General features: G+C 32.9%; 1 protein-coding gene across 1 annotated transcript; it reads left to right on the top strand.

The window, feature by feature from the left end:
* The first annotated feature begins 9,472 nt into the window (after nucleotides 1–9,472).
* LOC149151463 (beta-glucosidase 12-like) lies at nucleotides 9,473–15,106 on the top strand. The gene is made up of 13 exons (XM_089439985.1): nucleotides 9,473–9,751; nucleotides 10,025–10,091; nucleotides 10,691–10,749; nucleotides 10,914–10,989; nucleotides 11,092–11,163; nucleotides 11,267–11,354; nucleotides 11,456–11,690; nucleotides 13,085–13,200; nucleotides 13,421–13,638; nucleotides 13,908–13,939; nucleotides 14,076–14,175; nucleotides 14,589–14,703; nucleotides 14,890–15,106. The coding sequence occupies exons 1-13, from the start codon at nucleotides 9,656–9,658 to the stop codon at nucleotides 15,056–15,058; spliced, it is 1,443 nt and encodes a 480-aa protein (XP_089296111.1). The 5' UTR covers nucleotides 9,473–9,655; the 3' UTR covers nucleotides 15,059–15,106.
* The last annotated feature ends 917 nt before the right edge of the window (nucleotides 15,107–16,023 follow it).

The following is a 16,023-nucleotide window of genomic DNA, read 5'->3' as shown; positions in this document are numbered from 1 at the left end:
GGAAGGTGGTTTGTTATAGGTAACGTTGCCAAGGAATTTATAAAGATGCCCTAGGACTCTGGTTATTCCTACCTATTTTTGGGGCAAAAAACAAAGGCTGTGCTTTGTTCGCTAAGTGTTTGTCCTCCATGGGCGACGCTACCTTTTCTTCTTCAATTATTCCTCATGCTGCTTCACCTTCCAAAACCCCCCAAGTAGTGCATTCCAACTCAGCTCATTTCCAACTTCGTGACTTGATATATTCTATGGGTAATCCCATGCTATTGAAATTTGTCATTGTACTCAACATTCCAGACATTATCGCCACCCATGGTAGAGGTCACACTCTTTCTATAGAGGATATCTCTTACTATATTGTAGATTCCACCAAGAATCCCCTCACTTGGAATAATTGTATGAAATTGTTGTGTAGATAGGAAGAAAATACTTTTATGAAAAAGTTTGATTCTAGCTTGAGAAAATAGAAAATTCGTTACAAAAGGTGATTTGAAATTTCATGTTGATTCTTTAAGAAATAAGACAGAAGGGAAACAAAAGATCCAACTTATAAATTGATACAATATCAAAATAAATATTCCAATGAATAAACCAATGATGATAACGAAGGAGGGAGAAGGAGGAGATGTTCTACTCTAACCATGTTCAATTTGCTAGTCTTCCCATTAATGGTTCAATCTAGAGTTGATTGGCTACAATGACTCATATTGGGTAGGTTGCATTGATGACAGGAAGTCCACTTTAAACAATTTTATGCAACTAAAGATATGTGAAACACATGTTACGAATTCCAAATCCATAGAATCCTTTTGAGATTGGGGTGCTAACTAATTCATTGGGCCAACGAACTTCAATGGATTAAGGGTAAACTGCTAAAACTGATGATATAAATCTGAGGGGCCATCTTGGAAAACCACCTCTCGATCTTACTCTTCAACTGCACCCACTCTTTTATATTATGTGGGTTCTTTCCTTTGGACCACCCATCTCAACTGGCTATAAATAAAATCAATCACTTGACCTTCTACGCTTACTTATGCCGTGGTGATTAACCAACCTTTTGATATGGGAGCTTGCTTGATTTCCATGGGGAGAGGGGATGGGAAATTATTATATAAGATGTGATTAGGTTGGGGACTATTTATTTAAGTTAACAACTCAATGCATAAGAATGAGAGGGAGGGTCTGGTGAGTTGTACCACTCCATTCAGAGTATTAATCCATTCTACCTCCTAAGCTTAGGGTTCATTAGAGTGTTGGAAACTGCTTCAGCATTATGTAAGATTAATTCGGTGATCTTATGAAATCCTAGTCTGTGCTCTAAATTATGATACTCAATCAGGTGGCCATGCTTATTTTATGTTTTGGAACCAATAGAGAATTTATTCTTTGTTGCTAGGAGAGAGACACTTGACTATTTACTTTCTGAAGCCCACCTTGCTTTGGCACCTATTTCAACCATAGGTTTAGGAATTGAGAAAAAAATAAAGCCCTAGGAAAGGAATTTCATAGCTATATTGATTGAATTGATGGAAAGATCTTATGATTCATCACATCAGGAAACCTAATAATAAGTGGCACGGGCATTCCCAGCCCTCCCAAATATTTGGAACCAACCACCTTCTTGATGAGCTTCATCACATTTATTTCTTTAGAAGAAAGAGATTCATAACCATGAGGTCGAACAACCATGTTCCCATTATAATTCACCACAAAATATGGAGCTACCCACCCCTCGAATCTATACAGCACAGAAGAATGAGCAATGGACCAAGAGACAGGTGCTGCAGCAACGCCTACATCGGCGCCATTAGAAAATAAGGCGCTGGGAAAAATCAGAACCAGAAGAAAAATAAGAGAACCCTCCCCAGGTAAGCCACAACTACAAAGGGGGTTATGATGGGCAGAATCCACAATGCCTTAGCAAGCTAGGGGAAGCATCCCTTCCCACCTTTTTACCGTCTCTCGGGATTCAAAATGACATGGGTCATTATTGTAACGAACTTCTAACACAACGTTTACTGTAACTGTGTATGATGATCCAATAAAGAAAAAAAAATCGTCTAACACATCAGATCAACGGGGGAAGATAGTACACAATGGCACATAGGGGAGTTCTTCTCAAAGGGAAACACCTTACGACGTAAGTATTAGTTTGAAGCATTTTCTATTTTTGACATTGAGATTAATTAATACAAAACAACACAGAGGCATGTCCACCACCCACCAGGGCTCGACCACCGCCCCCCACACAATAAGTAAATTGAAAATTTAGTTGCTCGACCACCGGGAGAGGAATGACAGGATGCGTAAGCATGCTCGACTGTTAAGGCCGCCATCGGCTCAACTATTAAGGAGAGGCCCGGTAGGGGCTCACCATTCCAATGGTGAGGGATTACAGAGAATCTCAACGGTGGAGGGTCCCTTAGGGGATGAGGTGGTTAGGGGCCCAATTCTATAAGGTTATTCAATCCATTGAGTAGCATTCATTCCATTAGGTTATTCCAGTGATTCCATCATCATTTTCCATACGACCTTCAGGATGCAGGCAGGTAGAGGGCGCGTAAACCTGACATCACATTGCTCTTTACCACTAATCTCCTTGGTGTCTGCCAATTTCTTGTTTTAATCCAAGAGATTCTGCTTAAGTAAATCTAACCCATTTCATGCAGTTGAAAATAATGTAGAGATCATTCAATAACATTTAAACCATTTTATCTTGAAAATCAAGCAAGTGTGGTCCATAAGCACCACAATGATAATATTGTTTTTTATATCAAAAGGCCACACCTCACCTTGGTTTTAAAATAATGGTCCCAAAATTTATTAAAATATTTATCCTTTATTAATTTTCCGTCCTTCCTGATAAACAATACATCACATCGCCACATGCAATTCATCATCAAATTATCCTTACCTAGAAAGGAAGCATAGAATTTTCTTGATTTATATCTTTATATCTCCTTGTTTTCATTGCTAGGTGATGAGAGTTTAGACTGAAATGACAATTATGTGTCATTCATGCATCAACATTTTTTTCTCTTGAGAATATGTTGTTCTATGTTATCTTTTCTTTAGGTATATTTCTTGCCAACCTGAAGAATCTTAACGTTTCTTTGACAACTGTTGAAAGGTAGAAAAATATCAACAAAAGGTAAGGACCATGCTACAATGAAATCTTACTGCAATATTGTTGGGTGTGGAGCATGATTATCATCCTAATTTAGAGGTTTTTGTTTCAACCGGATGTATACCCCAGGAAGATTGTACACCCCTCCATGTGGGGGGGTGCAGGGGGGAACTTGTCCCCCCCCCGCCGGGGTTCTGGGGGGGGGCCATCCCCCTGGCTGGGGGGTCTAGGGGCCAGCAGTTCCCTAGCGAGGGTTTCAGGGGCAGCACCCCTGAAGCTAAAAACAGATGTAAAATTGCCTTGTAAAAGTATAGTAATTTCTAGTCAATCTGGGCCATTCATTAGGTGGATGATATGACAGTAGAATTTATGTTTAGTTTATGGTTTTTTGCCCTAGAAGGCAACCCCTCTCTTTGTATGAGGGTATTGTATTAAGGCTATGAAATATATGTATATTCTTAGAGCGAGAAACAGAGAGGTGAGACTGTGAGAGAAAACAGAGGATATTACAGCGGATTTGCTGTAGGTTGTGTCTCTTCATTTTTTGCTGGATAATAGAAAGGAAGGACTGGCTGTTCGGGGTGGACGTAGACAAAACTGGGTGAACCACGTATATCTGTGTTTGGTTTTATGTGTTTGTGTTTTTCCGCATATTATATGTCTTGCATTTATTTGTCATATATAATATTTTTCTAACAAATATTTCTTCCTTAAGCCTTACAAATTGTGAGGCCTGTGTTGAAGTTAAATTGAGAGTCTAATTATGCCAATATGAATGCCCTGTATATAAATAAATAGATCACGGTTTTCTACCTTTGAAATTAGAGGTTGTTTTGGTACAATTCTTCCATATTTATTCTTGATCACTTCCTCCTGCTATAGACAACCTCAATCAATACAAAGCAAATTTTTTATAGTTTGAAACATGTGTCTACAAAGGATTATACCAATTTTGTAAATAAAATTTTAATTTCGGTGTGAATTAAGATCTACCCTTGAATAAAAATGCACATATCTCCAATCTGGAATTTGAAACCAAGAGTAGCATCAACTACATCTCTTCTTTATAAAATTTCCCCCTTAAGCTCAATACTATGTAGTCCACCTCTATATGCTCTAAAGAGAGAGAAGACCCTATCCCTACAGGTAGTATCAACTCATTAGTGTGGGTGGAAGTGGAATTGTGGATATTGTTCTAGACTTCTAGTATTGTCTGGAGGTGCAAAGGATGACAAAAAGAGGGGCAATAGTGAATTGTATAAAAAAAATAGAATCATATAATTGAGGTTCAAATAAAGAAGTGAAAGAAGTAAAAGAAATGGAATCCATTATGTGTATTTGTTTGTTGGTGTTATTGTCAATCTATCCATCAAAATATAATGCTTCTTTTACTCCACAAGATAACTACCTTATAGAGTGTGGATCAAAGAGTAACATTACAATGGGTAAAAGGATCTTCAGTGCAAATACCCCCTCCTCAAATTTGTCGATTTCCTCTAATGAAGAAATCCTTGCTAACACCACAAGTTCCAATCTAAAGGTTCCTTCTAGTATCTATTTGACAACTCAAGTGTTTACTCAGTAGTCATCCTATATCTTCAGTGTTGGGAACCAGGGCATAAACTGGGTACGTTTACATTTCTTTCCATTTTATTATCAAAAGTACAATCTTACAAGTGACATATTTTCAATTAACCCAAGACTTTGGTCTACTGTACAATTTACAAATCCAGAATAGTTCATGTGTGATGAAAGAATATCTCATCAATATAGCTAAACTAACATTGATCCTGACCTTTATTCCTTCCAATAATTCCTTAGCCTTTTTCAAATTCATTGAAGTCGTTTCTATGTCGAAAACTCATGTTTTAGACATAGCTCAAACTATGTCCCTCTCTAATACTTATAGTGGTATATATGAGCATGCTTTTTAAACAATTTATAAACTTAATATGGGGAGGTAAAATGCAGTTCAATGTACTTTGACGCGATGGTCCTATGTGATAGCCTACACCCATTGTGACTAACACGTTGCCCACACAGACTATTACCACCCTCTCAAGAGCGTAGCCTAGTTGTTTTTTCCTTTTTCCTATTTTTTTATTTTATTTTATTTTTCAATTGTCTTGGTATTTTTTTGGAATCTTAAGTTTAATTTATGTAATTTGTATAATTTTAATGTTTTATATATTTTTATGGTGCTAAATATATTTATATATTTAAAATCATATTTTAAACAATTAAATAAAATAGATATTTCAAGAGCTTGATATAAATCTACTAGTCCAATCTTGACCATAAATGATTGGAAAATTAGGTAAACAATATTAGTAGTGAATGTTGTGAAACGACAATCATGTAATAGAATGGTCTACGTAATTTGAATGCGGGTGAAGAATGAATTACCATGAGATGTAGGGGAATTGAACATAAACCTATTGATGGTAGCATTGAGAAGCATTAGGATATTGTTGGGATTGGAAGACTTGGGAGGATCTATTGTTGGGATTGGTAGATTTGAGAGGCACTGATCTTGGTTCCCTCTACATGATCCAATGTATATATGTTTTGTGGAAGAATTGCTGCTTGTAGGAGCCCATTTCTGAAAGTTAATGACCATCTGAAGAGGTGATTGGATTGGAAGGCGTTATGCTTCTCGACCCATTCATATGACTCCTTTACAAGTGTCTCATCCCATCCAATACTACGAATATAATTGGAGCTCGCCCTGCTATAGAACTCAACATTGAGAGCAATTGCACCTCCAAGAACTTTGGCTCTCGCTAGAGTTAGTCCATCCTTTGTAACAAATGACTGCGCTGGGGTAGAGTAATTGTCGATCTGCCCCAATATATTTACAAAGGCTTTGGCCTTCTAGATTTCGGGAACCCCATAGGGCGATGCTTGCCTTTCTATGAACAAAACCGAATACTTGGCAGACACCATGCAGCAAGGGAGCAACTAGTTGTTCCTCCTCAAACAACAATGTAGTCATATCTTTTTGCAACTACTCTCACACAATCCACACTCATAAACACAAACAGATTCTAATTCGAGGGTGGTGTGGAAGAGGATAACAACAAAAAATATACTTTATCGTTCTCGCAACTTTGGAGTTATTCAATCAAATTCTCTGTGGGCACTCTTGCTTTAGAAGCTGTAGTAGGGTTGATTCAAGAGGCTTGTTGAAGAACTTTAACCGCTATAAGGGATGAATTCCTTACCAGCTAAGTATATGCAATATGTTCATGGGTTATAATAAAGATGAACAAGTTGAACAGTTTCACAAATCAAGATTCAATTGATAGTTAAATTAATGGGATCTAATGGTAAAATAACTTTCAATTGTCTAACATTGGATCTGATGATGCAAAGAAGTGCAGATGGCAATTGGGGGAGTTCTTCCCAGAGGGAATGCCTCATAGTGTAACTATCCTAAAGGATGTCCAATCTTGGCACAACTTCACATTCCTATAGACATACCATTCGTCCATCCATTAGATAGGTTGGCCCAGCCTAAGCTCACTATAATTACCAAAAAAAATAACCCCCTACATATGAAAAGCACTCTACAATTCTTCATCAATACATTCCACAAATATCTACTTGGATTTGTATTATTATTATTATTATTATATCTTTTAACATCTATAAAAGTGTGAATACCATCAATAATATAAGTTATAGGAATTTTCCTAGCATTAATTTAACTATAAATAAATCAATATTTAAAATGATAAAATTCTTAAAAGTGAGATTTTTTAAATATAAAATTTTAAACAAAAGTATACCTTTTCTCTTCCTTTCATAAGTCCAAAATTAATATAAATTAAATTGGTTAAATTTTTTTATAAAATAAAAAATTTACATCATTCTAATTTTATATATATATATATAATTTAATAATAGTAATAATAATTCTTTTTTAATGCAAAATAAAAATCATTTACTTTAATTTTATGACTAATAACTATTTATGAAATGCCATTATCATCAATAATAAGCCTCCCATAAGTAATAACCTATATAAAACATGGAGAGAAAGTGATCTTTATTTTTTTATTATTACTGTGGTGAATCGTGATAATTATATACACTTTCCAAAAAGTTGTAAAGTTGTTTTGTCTTTTTCTTAGTCTTTAATGGTGAAGAAGCTTTAATGTTTTTCTTGATCTTTATTTTTTTATTATTACTATGGTGAATCATGCTAATTATATATGCTTTCCAAAAAGTTATAAAGTTGTTTTCTCTTTTTCTTGGTCTTTAGTGTTGAAGAAGTTTTAATGTTTTTCTTTTTAATGGTGAAGAGTTATAGTTAAAAGTAGGCTTTTCATAGTGGTAATATAAATTTATTATAATTACAACTTTATAAATATTTTTAAAATATTTTTTTCTCGTTTAAATATTTGCATTTTTTTAATTTTATATTTTCTTTTAAAAATAGATAAATTTAAATTTAAGATAAATCAAATTATTTTATCAAAAAATTATATAAAATTAAAAGTTATACTAATTAAGTTTATTGAAAATCATTCATTATTCCAGGGGAGTTTTTTTTCCTTACCCACATCTACTTTTTAAATCTTTAGTAAAATCTCATGTGTATGGACAGAGGGAATTGGGGTCACACTCTCCCATGAGATGAGTTGTTATGGTGAATTTGGGGTTAGCCTCTCCCGTGAGATGAGTTGTCAGGGTGAAAGCTTCTAGCGTTAAGGGTTATATATATATATATATATATATATATATATATATATATATATATATATATATATATCACAAATTTTTATACTATATTGCTAAAAAAAAGTGTAATTTATTTAATACTCAATATCATATACATATAAACTCTATATTTATTATGAGTTAAGAGGCTCTTAATGGTGAAAACCTTCCTGTTTTTTATTTTTATTATTAATTGAAGTATTAATATAATGAATAATGATTTCTCATAAGCAATAATTTATATAAAAGCTGAAAAGTTTTTCATACATTCTTCATCATCAATGTATCATTCACAAAGTTTGAGGAAACCTTTGCAAATTCAGAATGACATTGTTTAGCATTGAAATTTTTAAGGGTGGAGGGGTTTGGGGTTTGTAAGGGATTTTGATCTAGAGATTGAAGCGAAGTTAAACATACCAAAAACAAAATGCTTGCCCTTCAATAGTAATTGTCTTTGCTACAATAATTTGGGATCTTTGATGAGTTTTGTAATTGTTCGGTTAGCATTTTCATGGATGACTTCGTAGGAATGCAGATGTTTGTCACTCTTTGTTTTTGTACTACTCATTGCTACTATCGACGAAGCAATCAACAGGCTCCATGTAGTCCATGTAGTTAGAGAGCATGGAGATTGTTTGGTCCACCGACGCCCCAACCTTAACAAGGATGATCATTAACCTCAACTTCTTGATTTCCTCACACCTTTTCAGGCTTCTGTTAGTTAAGATGCCTCTCCTTTTCACAGGAAGCAAGCCAGACATTGGAAATAAAGGAATCAACTCATAGTTCATGCAGTTCAGGCGGTTGACAGTTCAGGCAATTGATAATTCAAGTAAGAGCCAATGGTGGAATCTAATGGGTGAACATATTTCAATAGTCTAACAATTGATCAAAAGGTGCCCAAAGATGCAGAGTGGCACTCTAGGGAGTTCTTTCTTCACAGAGGAAACACCTTACTACTTAACTAGTTTTTTTATATATATAATGGGACATGGTTATATCTCCTATCATATTATATGGTGATAAATTTGGTTGAGTTGAAATATGTAAATAATTTAAATTTAGATAACTTACTTAAAGAGAATAAAAGATAGAGTTTAAACTATCCCTAAATCTAGAATACATTTATGATTTTTGGAATAGATTTATTAAAATCATCAAAATGATTAAATTCAATTTATTAAAATTTCAAAAAGTTTGATAACATTAATTATAAAATATGATTTTGAAATTGATTATATTAGATTTGTTAAAGTAATATTATAAGAGTTAATATTTAAAATGGATTATATTTGGGTTTGTTGAAGTAATGAAAGGTTTGACATATATTAATTATATAATATTATAAATATTAATAGTTTTAAAAAAATTCATGAAAAGGTTAATAATAATAATAATAATAATAAACGATCAATCAAACACCGAATTTGGCATATGACATTTTTCTGTTTGTGGGTACGACGAACGAATGATTCCAATTTTAAAATATAAAATTAACAGAATCTTTTTATGGGATTGCCCACACGTACAGAGAGACACGAGATTGGCTGCTTAGATAAGGTGCTGTATGTGCTGGGTTGACTGCATATGGGGCGCACATGATTGGTCCACCAAAATTATTTTTCAAACCTTTTGGCCTTGTTCGCTTTCAAAGGTACGACAGAGTAATCAAGAATTTGTTAACTCCAGCTTTATTTTCGTAGTATAAGAGCTATGTATCTGCAAAGCCGAGGCCTCAGGTGTGCGTTCAGGTTCAGGTCATAAGTACAGTGGATTGTAGTTCTGAATACATCAAAGTTGAACATGGAGAGTCACAGTGAAGTGAACGATCATAGGGGACTAAGGAGGAGCAATTTTCCTCCGGGATTCATGTTTGGGGTAGCGACTTCTGCTTATCAGGTACTGGTACATATCTCTCGCTCTCTGAATCAACTCGAAAATTCTCATGGTAAACCACTGTAGTCTATATGCATAGTGTGAACATCCGTCGAAATAAATGTTAAAATCTACCTATCTCAAATAAATCTGTAATGTGTCTTACATGGTATAGCTTAATTGATAATAATAGTTGTAATTATGAAGTATTATGTAAACAATGAAATTGAAAGTTCAAGTCTCCATAAATCTAGCCAAAAAAAACCTATAATATCTTTGGTATATGTATTGATGCAGTGTGAAGGAGCTGCAAAAGAAGGTGGAAGAGGTCTAAGCATCTGGGACTCATTTTGCCAGACACCAGGTGCAATCATATGCTCAGAGTCAAGCCAGATTGTTGCTCCTATAGCCTGAGCTTATGTTCACTGTACATGTAGATTTGTACATACATTGTAGATTTGTATATACATTGTTTTATGTTTGTTGGACGCAGAGAATATGCTATTTATATCAAAATACTTTTTATGTAGCATGCTTTTCAATCACAATTTAAAATTAGTATAAACATGTTTCAACTAGGAAAGTAAGATGTGAGCTAACTCTGTAAATTTAGCTAAACCGTTGTTGAAAGAATTTTTGGTCTTGCACACTTATATTAATTAATAAATTCGAAATTATAAATACCAGTATAAAGTTTCAGACAGAGAAATATGTTTCTTCTTCAATGATGGCTTCTTCATGATGATATTTACAGACATAAAATTTTATTATTAAAGAGTTTAACTCTAAATTACATCAGTATGATTACCAATCAATTAACTCAAAGTCATAAAGATGAATATTTACTACTGTGGGTTACATAGTGAGACATAGACACATCTCCACTTCTTAGCTGCTTCTCTCTTAGAAGTAAATTTGTATAGAATCTTATCACTGAATGATTAGTATGTTTTTGCAATCCAGGCAAAATTGTTGATGGGAGCAACGGTGATGTAGCTGTGGACCAGTACCATCGTTATAAGGTAACTCCTAACTGAAATTTTGGATCAAATATAATTTCGAATGATGTTGTAGTTACATATAACATTATACCAGAGTTTCCACTGTGTAAGAGTTTGCACGAGCTACTCAAAGGTATTCTAATTTCTACTCACCAGTCACTTGGACTAAGCGATCTAACCTGCAGGAAGATGTTAAACTTATAAAAGATATGGGAGTGGATGTCTACAGATTCTCAATCTCATGGTCTCGAATGTTTCCAAGTAAGCTGCAAAGAAGTAGATTAATACCCAAATGTTGTTATTTCTCAAAGTTGAGTCTAGAGTTTATATTGTCATTGACCTAATGTCTACAAATTGTTGCAGAGGGAAAAGGGGAGATCAATGAGGAAGGAGTAGCCTATTACAATAACCTCATAAATGAACTCCTGGAGAATGGTTGTATGATGTACCCAATGTTATCACTTAATGATCGATATTGCCTGTCTTGTGTTCTGCTTGTCTCTTCTTTTGAACAATGCTGATTGTCAGTAGTTTGCAGGAATCCAAGTTTCTGTCACTTTGTTCCATTGGGATGCTCCCCAGTGTCTTGAGGATGACTATGGAGGATTTCTGAGTCCATCCATGGTGTATGCTAATTTGTATTTCTGCAATATTTTGGATTAGAAAGTTGTTGCTGTATTGACCATTGATTAAATCATTTTTGTGTTGTCGTGATATATTGATGCAGGACTGATTATACTGCCTATGCAGAGACATGCTTCCGATTATTTGGTGATAGGGTTAAACAGTGGATCACTTTTAATGAACCTTATCTCGTTTGTTACTTTGGATATGATCGCGGACTTCATGCCCCTGGCCACAGTAGTTTTGATAATCCCATTGCAACTGAAATATACACAGTGGCACATCACATTCTTCTTGCACATGCAGCTGCTGTGGAAGCATATAGGACTAAATATCAGGTGAAGCTCTTCTGCAAACGAATGCATTCTAAAAGAAATTGAGGCTACTAGTAGTTCTCATCACTGATCATGCGGACCTTAAAGTCTGACCATTTCAATTTGGCTCTGAATACACTGTCCTTCCATCTGGATATTGGAACTTGGATTAAAAACATTGGAATTAGAAGTGGAAGTGGTTTCACAGTCGTTCACACTTCACAGGACTTGCTTTGAATATAGCCTTAATCTTTTTTTCTTTACTTTTCATTCTTTCTTTTCTTTTTTTTTTTTACTTTTCTTTCCTTCCTTTTTTTTTTTTTATGTCAGAAGTTTTGGTATCTATAAATAAATTTAGTATTTTCAGATTTCTAAACAATTCAATTGCAAAATTTTAAAATATTCAAAAATTCTGACATAGGCAAGTTCAATTGTTTGACTTCACCCATGTCTGTAAGATCCCTCAATATTATGGGAATCCCAATAGAAATAAGAATGCTCAAATTTAACAAGAAAATATTAACCAGAAGCCTTCAAAACTTAGAACAATTAAAATATAGCTAAAACATCATCTTCACTTTCTTAACAGACAGCCCTGGGAATCAAGGTACTTTGACATTATCTTATATTTTGATACTAGTGTATGCCTGTGACTCATCTCCTAGCCTCTAGTTTTATCTAGTAGTCTATCTATTATAAGTTTTTTAGGTTTTTTCAGTATAATTGTAGGTGTAATTTGCCTAGAATCTAGTAGGGATTTGTTAGAATCACAAGTTTGAGTTGTGAATTTTCCACAATTCTAGTATTCCAAAAATTTTCCAGCATATTGAGTCTAAATATGCAGTCAAAAACCATTTACTCAAAAATCCTTTTTAGATTTAAAATAAAATAAAATAATTCAAACTGAAAAAAGGGCTTGGAGTATGCCCTAAAACTGTTTTTGCTTGGCTAAGAGCTTCCTAGAACCTAAGGAAATGGGTTAATCACCCAAGACCCAAAGGCAGCAGGAGTGAAAATCTGCCCCTTAAGAACCACCAGCGAGTTATTCCAAGTGGCTAAGTTTTCCTTGAATAAGGGTGATGAGTCAGCCTGCATTCACAGTTAGCAGCCAGAGATGGTTACATTAGTGGTTAGCAACCAGAGGTAGTTGTCCTCACTGCTAATTTGACAACTAAATTATGATAGATTTTCCCACTATATTAAAAAAACACCTCATTATAAATTCTATATTTCCAGGTTCTACCGTTTCGTTCCCTTTCATCCAATTTATTTTGAATTTACCTTGTTCGGCTGTTTCGTTCACTTTCCTGCACTTTAACGAAAATAAGATGAACTAGGTTATTAACCAGGAGAGAAAAGTTATGAAATGAAAATAATTTTGGATTATTAACAAGGAGAAAGTTTTGAAATCCTTGCAGGTTGAGCAAAAGGGTTCTATTGGGATTACATTAGTGTGCAACGGGACCTATCCATATTCAGCATCTTTGGATGATCAAAACGCAGCTCAGAGAGTTATTGATTTCACGCTCGGATGGTATTATTGTGTTTATATTTTTAAACTTTTCACATTGTTATTTTGATTTGAATTATCAAATATCTATCAATCAAATATCAATCAATCAAATCTTATATTTGTAAAAATATTTAGGCTATACAAATTTAAATATTTTTATAAAAACAATTTCTAAACTTTTCCACTATTAACAGGGTTACAATACTCTGTTGTAATCAAACCAGTGGTTTCTGTATGGCAGGTTTATGGATCCAATAACTTCAGGCAGTTACCCCACTACAATGAAAGAGAGAATTGGGAATCGTTTGCCAAAATTTAGTGAGCAACAATCTCAGCAGTTAAAAGGAACCTTTGACTTCATCGGAGTGAATTATTATACAAGTCAGTACGCGATAAATTGCCCGGAACCGACCAGTCAGATGTCCTGCTGGAATCTGGACTGTGGGGCACGTTGTGTTCGTAAGTATATATTGGGTGTTTACCACTGCATTAGTCTCTTAATTTGTAAAGAGTTTAAAAACTAAATATTAAAAATCTGATTTTGCAGGTAGAATATTACGTTGAAATATTTTTGGTAGATGTTTCGAGCTATTTAGTGTAGTTAATCTTAAGGATAGAAATAGAAAAATTAGTATTAATGTGGATAATTTCATGACAAAAATATTGATATTAATATATATTGAGGAAATTCAGTTAACCAATAAGGTATAATTAGTGTGCTTTTACAGGTGAGCGGAATGGGGTGTTGATAGGACTCAAGGTGTGCTAATTATAACCCAAAATCGGAAAGTCAATATTTAGGTTTAAATTTGAGAACAGGTTATGGAATTTATTTTACTGGTTAAATTTGACATCTGAACTTTTCACTGTATTTTTTTTGTATAAAATTTGTGAAGGCATCGGATTTTCTTTATGTGTATGCACCGGGGATAAAGGATCTGCTGATTTATATAAAACATCAGTATAACAATCCGCCCATCTTTATAACAGAAAATGGTAAGAAAAGCACAGCACAAGTTTTCATTTCATTAATATTTTAATACGTAAGTATGAAATAAATATGAAAAGAAATATTGTCATGATAATTATATAGGAGAAAGTTTTATTGACAGTTTCAAAACATTAGTGTGGTTTATTTTTAGGACAAGATGAATCATACTAGTTGGTTCGAAGAAGATGAACCATACTAATTGGTTCAAAAAAGATGAATTATACTAGTTGTTCGAAGAAAGTGAACTACACTAATTAGTTCAAAACAATTCACGAGATTTTTTTCTGTGATTATCATTTAAAAATTATTTTCTATAAAGTATATATCACAAAAACCTAAATTCAAAAATATTATATAAATATTCAAAACTAGTTTTACTTATTTAAATATTCAAATTTGATTTTACTTATTTAAATAGGAGTCAATGACCCCATTGTGGACGAGTCAACCACATCGCTCGATGAAGCACTAAATGATACAGGGCGTATAAACTTTTGCTCTGAACATCTATGGTACATACTAGAGGCTATAAGGTACTTGTGAAGCACTTTTCTCAGATATAGCAGTTCATCCAATAACCCTATTCTCAGATATTGCAGTTCATTCAATTACCCTAAAGGAGAAAATTATGAAATTTGAGATGCTCAACTGATATTACATTGTCCTTCTCAAGGGCTATTAGATAACTAAAGCTGATAATATTGTTTGTGATAATGCAGGGAAGGTTCAGATATCCGAGGGTTCTATGCATGGTCGCTTATGGATAACTTTGAATGGTCCTTAGGTTATGAATGTCGATTTGGTTTTCATTATATCGACTATAAAGATGGGCTGAAAAGGTATCCTAAAGCCTCTGCTCATTGGTATAAAAAACTACTGTTGGAATGATATCTTCAGTGGTGGACAATGTGTTTAGAGGAATAATGATTCCAGTTCAGGAATTGTTCAGTCATTGGTTTTGAATTTTCGATTATAATATTATTAATATTTAGTTTTGAATTTTTTCAAATTCGTGTTTCATAATTTTAGTATTGTATTAGATTTAAGATTTTTATGATTTATGATGTAGAAAATAGTTTTTTCGATTAATCACATTGTAAAAATTGGGTCTAAATTCGATTAATCACATTGTAAGAATTGGGTCTAAATTAGAAGCAACTAATATGGTTGAATTGACTTTTAAATTATATTATGTATTTTTTATTTAATGTTATGTATAATTGATTTTAAATTTATATTTTTTTAATATTATAAATAATTTTAATATAATGTTCTATAAATTCAAAATTATTATAAATTGTGAATTTGAATAAAGTAATCATTGTTTTTTTAATCATTCTAAAAATTTAATTAATATTATAATATCATGTTTTTTTGTTGTGAGCATGTCTCTTCCTTAACCGAGGGTATAGTCACTTGGTAAGATTTGATTTCTTGCTAAAGAAATCTATCTTCAATCAGTTATGTCAATAAAACTTACAACATTATAATATTATTGATATTAATAGATATTTTAATTTAATTTAAAATTTAAAAATATTAAACATTAAAAAATTATGATATTTATTTTCTATTCAAAACTTTTAAAATGATATATATATATATAAAACTAATTTTTTATAAAATAATTATTTTTTCAATAATTTCTTATAAATATATTTTATTTTATATAATTATAATAATATTTAACTTTTTCACTATTTTATGAGTATTAATGAAACGTAAATTTTTTTTATAATATTTATAGTTTAAATTCTTATTGAAATTTAATTATAATTATTTATTTTATAATATTAATAAGTTAATTTTTTATTTAAATTTATGTTGATATTTAAAAGATAAATTTATTTCAT

This window comes from Pinus tabuliformis, chromosome 9, assembly GCF_031772625.1.
Source record: "Pinus tabuliformis cultivar Carrire ecotype Pingquan chromosome 9, CPIR1, whole genome shotgun sequence".
Taxonomy (NCBI): domain Eukaryota; kingdom Viridiplantae; phylum Streptophyta; class Pinopsida; order Pinales; family Pinaceae; genus Pinus; species Pinus tabuliformis.
The sequence above is the reverse complement of the archived record's forward strand: the minus strand, read 5'-3'. Positions and strand labels throughout refer to the sequence as shown.